The following is a 7937-nucleotide window of genomic DNA, read 5'->3' on the forward strand; positions in this document are numbered from 1 at the left end:
TCTTGTTCAGTGAGCTGAATGATCTACTAAACAAGCACAGCTGTTATTGGGACTATAGCCATTGTTAACATGTTTCTTGCTGATTTTGACTACGGGGGTCTTCAACCTGACCACAGGGACTAGGTCAAGCACATGAATCTATGAAACTTATGTAAGCTGGAGACCTGTGGCTGAAGGTAGGCAGGCCTTTACTTTTCGGAAGCAGCATAGTGCCTTGGGTGCACAAACACTCGTTATAGTGTATAATAAATAAGCATGTATGTATTATGTTCTAAATATAATTCTTTGAGACTATTTGAAGGTGACACAAAATCCCTTGCCGAATTCTCTCTAAACCAGAATTTTTTAATCTGTAGGTAAATGGCTGCAGAGAAGACTCCACGCTCATTAGCTGCTTGTTAGGGTATAATGTTGTGGTAGGGTGCTATGGGTGGGAAAAATGTGTTTCAAACAAATAAATGCTAATTTTTACTTTTTTTCTATGCAGGCTTCAGAGTGAAAATCTGTCTTGCTCACAGCGAGGAGAAAGAAGTGTAACAAACATCACGGCCTCTGCAGTTGAATATTCACAGGCAGTTGCAGATGTCACCGTGCAGTCAGATGCCTCCGACAAGCGAGGGACCTGTGGCAGGACTGCTAAATTGGTTACAGAGAGTACAGATGTTGGTGCACAGGCATGTCCTACTAGCCAAGAACTTGCCAGCAAGAATGTTTCAAGTCTCAAAGACGTAGCCATTGATAACGCCTTGGAATGGTTTGACTCTCTTGAAGGCAATGCAGTTGAAAGCGCAAAAAGCACCCCAGTGATCTCCACAATTACAGAAGATTCTACAGCTAAGAACGCACCAAATGGCATTAGTGCACTTTCGAACAGAGCCCACCCCAAAGGAAACACTAGATCCAGCAAGGAACAAGATAAAGCCAAAAAGCCACACAAGACTACTTCGCTTGGCGTTGATACCTTTGGAATGGAGCAAGAATCTGGTTCCAATGGAAAAGAGGCAAAAGGCCACGCATGTCACACTGAACGTAGCAGGGAAAAAGGGTTTGATTTAGCATCTGCAAGCTCTCCTGATTCAGTAGTCACAGAACGTGTCTCGAAGAAACTACGGAAGAAGCACATAGAAGCACTGAGTGAATTATCCTTAACTGTAGACATGTCTGCTAAACCAGGAACGTTTCAGCACCTGGATGACTCCTTGGGTCCTTTGCAAGATGGTAGTTGCGATACTGGGTGTACCTACTCCAGTCGAGCTCACAGTACTCCCAAAGGGGAGAAAGGGCACCGTCCTACTTCAAGAAAAAGGGGTCAGGCTAATATGGAGAATGAAGAAGAGGCAACAGTAAGCTTCCGCAAACCTGAAGCCGGAAGCACCAGTCCACCACTAGCTAAGTTGGGCAGGTTTTCGTTTCAACAAAAGTCAAAACTTGTGCATTCTTCTGAAGAAAATGCAAACCCACATACTCTTCCCAAAGACTCTTTCAAACCAAATGAATTACCTAAGGAGGCTAGTGTTGAAGAGCATCTGAGGCCAGCTTCTAATCCTTCAGCGAAGCTGCGGAAAATCATAGCAGGCAGTTTAGATAATGGAAATGTGCTTGGCCAGGGAAATTTGTGGCAAAGGAAAGGTATTGGAATAGACCAGCAAGACTTGGCTGGAGTGCATGCTGAGATCTCAACAACCAAACCCAAAGCAGACATTATGAATTCTACTGGAAGAAGTTCAGTAGGGAGTAACTCTGGAGAGGGGCAGAATCACAGCTGTCGAGAGCTCCAGGATGATAAAGTAATTCCAACGGAATCTGAAGAGTTGGCTGCAGTGAAACTTAGGGGCGCTCGGTTAGAACAAAAAACTGGTCCGCCAATTAATGTCACAACCATGCCTTTGGATAAGTGTGATGAAAAAGATAAATCATCCGGTATTCAAAGTAAGGTAAAGGTGTCTTCCAGTACCCTTGCAAGACTGGCCCAGTTCTCCTTCTCACCACCACCCGATCCAGATCTCAAAAGCCCACCTTCTGTGAAGGAACCATTAGTTACTAAAGAAGCCCAGGAGTTAACTTTGGGGACCCACACTAACACAGGCTACAAGAGAAAATGTTTTGATCTCGAGCCATTCAGCAAAAACCTTCTGACATGCCAGTCTCTGTTTAACACTTCTGACTTGGATGATGAGACGCTGGAGTATGATTGGGGAGAAGAGATTAAAAAGAAACCAAGGACGTAGCGCTGGCTCCCACGCTGGCAGCCATTTCATGTCTCAGCTTTACTGTTGTCTCATGTTCTCATTGTAGCTATCATGCACTTTTCATTTGTACTGATTTTTTTCAAACTTATTAGTCAGATTTTGGTGTGAAAAATGATAACAATGCTTGTTTTGTCTAATTGAAAAATAGTAGCACTTTTTGATGACCACACGTGACAACCATTATGTCCTTTAGGATTTCGGATAAGCCAGAGACTTTTATTTGACAAACTTGTCGCTATGAACTCTCCGACGTGCCATTGCTCATCCCAGAGAGGAGAGATCTCTATGGGAAGATGATTGCCTTGTACTTGGTTCACTTACACCTGCACTTCTATACCTTTGCTGTTCGTTAACAGTGGTTATATATTTCAGGCATGCTAGGTTGAGATGGTTGATCCTCCCATAATATGAATCATGATAATGTTTTCTTACTTTGCTTCTTGTTGCCCTGTGATGATTGGTATGAGTTTATGTGTTGCTGTGACTCCACTTTCTATCCCCGCTACTCTCGGAAAGAGTAACTTCCAGTCCTTTGCTATCTGCATTTTCCAAGTATTGTTTTGTTGGAGTGTCAACAGAGGGAACGAGAAGGAAAGTAGTAAGCAGTGTTGATCTACTAGAAGCAGTGGTGCAACTCTGGATATTTTTCAAGGCTACGTTCTGTAGCTTATCCGGAATTTTCTTTAGGATCTGTCTGAGTTAACTAATTAAGTGTACAGCATGGTCCACTAAAATGTGTAATTCAAGGAATTAGATGCTGGTTCTTCTTGAAACCTTGCAGTACGGAACACTATTTATTTCTTGGCATTAGTCATTCCATATGAATTTGTCAGGGAGAATGTAACTGATAAAACAGAGCATTGCACATGCCAGTCCCTAAATGGGCCATGTACGAATGATGTCTGTCATAAACGTATATTTTGGCAAGCTGTAAATAATAAGGTATTATGTTTTTGCTAGCGCTAAAGCCAAATTAAACTATGACTGTGAAACATTTCTTAGTTTGCAATCCTCTTGTAAAGCGTCTTGTGCTTGACCTTGTCTAGAATCTAGCTCTTTTCAGTCATTCCCATAAATAGGCTAATGGATATTTTTCACAATTAGTGGGTTGTAGACCATGTAATTTCTCTTAGCGGGGAGGTATCCTGTTGCGTTCTCACAAATACATTGAAATAGTTATTTAGTGTGTCGTACCATTGTATGTAGCCCTGATTGTACTGTTGTATAAGGTCCAACCCACAATTATAATAACTATGTGATCCAATGCTTGCTTTGGGTATCGTGCCGCTAGGTTCCCCTTTTATAATAATGCACTGCCAATTACAGTGTAGTCCTAACGATGTTGAACTAGAGGAAAAGTGGTTGGTATTGGTTGTTGCAGGTGAGAACCTATGTTCCAAATATATGGTTTCACCTTTAAAATAGCAGTAGACATAACATGTTGTTACTGTGCTAAATCAGTGTTTTTACTTTCTTTATCTTTCCAGCTCATCCATGTGTAGAATGTTTGGATCCCCATACCTCGTATACCATTGATAAACCGCGGCTAAAGGATTATGCTGTGCGCTTGATGCAGCGGTGGCCCTTTGCCCTCCCCCTCAGGCCTGATCGCATGAGCACCTTTCTTCGCTGACTGTTTTAGGTCCGGGCTAGACACAGAGACATCCCACAGTGCGTTGCTTTTAGTGGCAGTCAACCCTGAAAGTAAGGGTGTGCAAAACTATAATTTCAGTGGCATAATTGGACGGAATTCAAAATTGTAAGCTGAGACATCATTGACCTGAGACAGAGTACCTGAAAGAAGCTACGTCTTCTATAGTTGTCTCAAAGAAAGTGGGGGTGAGTTCAAAATGCCATCAGATGATTCATTAAGTGTTGTTGTACACCCACAGCATATTCACTTTTCATGGAGAAGGCAAAAGACATGCATTTTCATCTGCTAGTCCCTGAACATTGAGCAGAGAGTATTAAACTTTTAAGTGAGGAATATGTATCAGAGCTCCAGACCTTGCCTGAGAAGGTCTAACTCTGGGGTTATGCTAACCAATGGACCTGTTTAGGTTTCGCCTATTATCATTCGCTTACGAATGTAATAGGCGAGAATTCAATTGCTCCATCGACTCGTCAAACCACTGCGGTTTTTTCACAGTGCATGTGAGTCACGTGACCACACAAGCACGCGCATCTCCCTAATCCGCCTGTCACACTTCTCCTCCCCTCGCTGGCATTCCCGCCCCCCCACCAGGCTCTCCCGCCCCCATCCGGCTTCCCTTCGCGCATCTCCCTAATCCGCCTGCCACACTTCTCCTCCCCTCGCTCGCATTCCCGCCCCCCCACCAGGCTCTCCCGCCCCATCCGGCTTCCCTCCGGCCATTTGCCAGCATATCAACACTCTTACAAACACTACAGTACGTGATGCACACAGAGTTTACTGTGCTTCACCCTTTTAGCCGGCGTTCATCAGCCTCGGTGGTAGCCCCGCAGTTTGTGCAGCCTGTGCTAACCAGTGGAGAATTCAAACACCCCCTACAGTCCGTGCTGACCCGTACAGCTCTCTTACACCAGTTTCTGTCTGTGGTCACCGGCAGAGCATCTTTAAAGCCTTTACCTACGACCTAAACTCTTCCGACAGACCAAGGGGCGCCTTCAGCCCGCCCACCAGTACAGCTACCAGGAACCTCCCACAGCCGCTCTGCAGGACAGCATCCTCACACCTGCCGAAGCCTCTGCTGCCAACTAAGCATCTTATCACCCCTGCTAACATTGTGCTTCTGTGCGGCTTCCGACGCCCCCAGCAACCTGGGCTCACCAGTCTCCCTTCTTCTCATGAACACCGTGTCCAGCTGTTGCTGCCCGAGAGAGCCTGAGCTCACTTCCAGCAAGGCAGTCTACTTGACATCTCCTGCAGCCTCCATGAACAGCAGCGGATCAGCCTGACGTGGATCTGCCTGACCAGCCGGCCGGGTTTGTTGTTGACATAGATCAGCTGCTGCCGACAACAAATGAAACAAAAAGATAACAAGCACTGGCGTTGCCAATAGGTTTCGCATTTGGAAAGTTGCAGCTATTGGTTTTGTAAATGACATTTTATATTTATATATCGTTATTGGCATTGTCAATAACAATATATAAATATAAAATGTCATTTACAAAACCAATAGCTCCAACTTTCCAAATGCGAAACCTATTGACAACGCCAGTGCTTGTTTTTTTAATATCATGACCCTAAAGACTGTTATGCTGAACAGTGGTGACTGACGCCTCTTTGCTGGGTTGGGGAGGTCATCTGGAAAAAGTAGATATCAGAGGACTCTAGCAGAGACCTGCCTGTACATCAGGTTGCTAGAGTTATCAGTCATTGACTTGACTTTACCCTGTCCATCAAGGGGAAGCTAGTTCAGGTCCAACCAGACAACACACCACCTTGTGGTACTGCAACAAGCAGGATGGGATGGGTCCTGGGTTCTGTGTTACGAGGCTCTGTTCCTCTGGCCTTAGCTGAATCATCAGGGCATTGCCATGATTATATACCACCTTGTGGTATCTTTAAACTCCTCAGTGAACAAAGTGAAGCAGACGCACCTAGCCGAGCACGAAATGCAGCTACACTTAGAGGCGGCACAGGGCGTCATTAAGCAATGAAGAGCACTCCTGTTCAATCTCTTTATCACCACTGAGGATACGCAGTGTCAAAACTTTTGCACATTGACATTCCCAAGAAGGCTCTATCACGGAAGTGCATTCCGCCTAGAGTGGAGCACATGACTCCTGTATGCTTTCCTGCTGCTACTCCTCCTGCCCGAGTTCTAAATAAGATCAGGAACGACAGGGTCCAAGTCATTCTAGTGGCTCTAGATTGGGCAAGAAGGATGTGGTACCTGGAAATTCTGGGGATGAGCATCTATCCTCCGATCAGACTACTGCTCTAGGATTGCAACAGCAAGGCAGGGTCCTGAACCCAGGCCTGCATAGTCTATGCCGTCCTACGTGGGTACTGAACGGAGGCAGCAGACTGCATTCAATCTCCCTGTAAACGTACTGGAAGTCATTGTGGCAACCAGATATCCTTCTAGGAAATCTTTTTCATTCAAAGATTTCCATTAATTAAGATTACCCCCAATGCGCCAGACCGGATCCGGAGATTTTTTCGCCAGCTTTTCCCTCGTTCAACGGTAGGCGGGTAAAATTGTCTCCATCCAACCTCAGCGTGACATTCGGCCCCACTGTAATGGCCACCTCAACGCTTCAATGTCAGTTTCTTTCTTTCTGCACCTTCCGACGCGGCTACAGAGCTTGCTCATTTGATCTCCATCACCTGACAGACTTCAATTTTTAACCTTTTTTAAAGTTTTCTAGTGCGCAAGGGACATGACTCCCTGTAAAACAATATTTTTTAAACCCTGTAAGGATTTCCACCAACACATGTCAGTGATGATCCCTCACGAAGTTAGTCGCTAGTGTCTGGGCTCCTCGCATGACTGAGTTGTACGGTGACTGCAATCAGATCAGTCCAAAGGCCATCCTTGACCAGGAGGCCAAGCTGTATATCGCCGAGCATCAGCGGAAGGCGTTGGTCCGATTTAAAGTTGAGAAGTTGATGGCGTTCGTCTCGAGGCTGTATACCAGAGAGTTCATCATTGCACAGGAATTTCTCAAGTCGAAGAAAAAGAAGTACAAGAAGGCTTTAACAGGTCATCAGGATGGCCAGGATGCAGCGAAATACGTAATCAGGTTGTGCCTGGACGCCACCGACTGTCTGGGTAGGGCAGTTGGTACCAGCAGGGTGCTTTGATAGCACACCCATACCAAAAGCTTCTTGAGTGACATCCAACAATAGCTCATTGACATGCCCTTTGATTGCACCCATTTTTTCAGAGACAATGCGGGCATTGCGCTGCAGCCCTTCAAAGAAAGCAAGGCAGCATTGTGTTCCCTCGGCCTGGCACCATCCGCTGGTAAGTTTTCCCTGCAGTATCATCCCTCCTAGGCTTAGGGAGGGTCTTACAGCGGAGGCCACATCAGACATTGCCTCAGCAACAACGGTCCTCCCAAGCCTTCCGAGGCAAAGCTTGAGAATGCTGCTCACAACGACCAGCACCCCAGGGTCACACACAGCCCTAAACCCCACTGCTGCAAAACTAATTTAGTTTGCCCTCAATAATGCACTGTCACCAATTCTGATGCCGGATAAGTTATTACCTCCATTCATTTTAACTATGGTAGAAATGTTCATTCCGTTTGCAACATGCATTAGTGCTGTTGTAATAATATTTAGTGTGGTTATTTTAGATGTGCTAAGCAACAGAAGGATTAGACTGTGGAAATAAGCACTTTTACTCATTAGGTGTCTTATTCTTAGTGTCGTTTTTTGTGATAGAGAAGTTTGGCTTTCACATTACCACTGCATCCCTGAATTCCTGCTGAGGAACTGTTAATAACCTAGAAAGCACAGAGATCACATCATCTATGTATTGACTGGGGTTGTGTGGGGCTACAGCAATATGTTTCTTAACATTCAATTGCTCATGCATTGAACTAAATTCATTCGTGACATCTGTAGGTGTGAAGGCAAACCTTGTAGAGTTAAGCCAGTATCTTAGTTTATGCAACACTTCTTGTGAGTGAACTTCAAGCTCTATCAGACTGGCCACCTTACGTCACCTTCTTTCCGGACGAACTGGTATAGAG

At 45.2% G+C, this 7937-nt stretch overlaps 1 protein-coding gene across 1 annotated transcript in view; it reads left to right on the plus strand.

The window, feature by feature from the left end:
* MCM9 (minichromosome maintenance 9 homologous recombination repair factor) overlaps window positions 1–3243 on the plus strand; it is a 441313-nt gene extending 438070 nt beyond the window's left edge. The window contains exon 13 of the mRNA XM_086926735.1: window positions 488–3243. Within this exon, the coding sequence (XP_086782861.1) occupies window positions 488–2228 (1741 nt within the window). The 3' untranslated portion in view covers window positions 2229–3243. The remainder of the gene's footprint in view (window positions 1–487) is intronic.
* Window positions 3244–7937: the final 4694 nt, after the last annotated feature.

This window comes from Lissotriton vulgaris, chromosome 6, assembly GCF_964263255.1.
Source record: "Lissotriton vulgaris chromosome 6, aLisVul1.2, whole genome shotgun sequence".
In the NCBI taxonomy this organism is placed as follows: Eukaryota; Metazoa; Chordata; class Amphibia; order Caudata; family Salamandridae; genus Lissotriton; species Lissotriton vulgaris.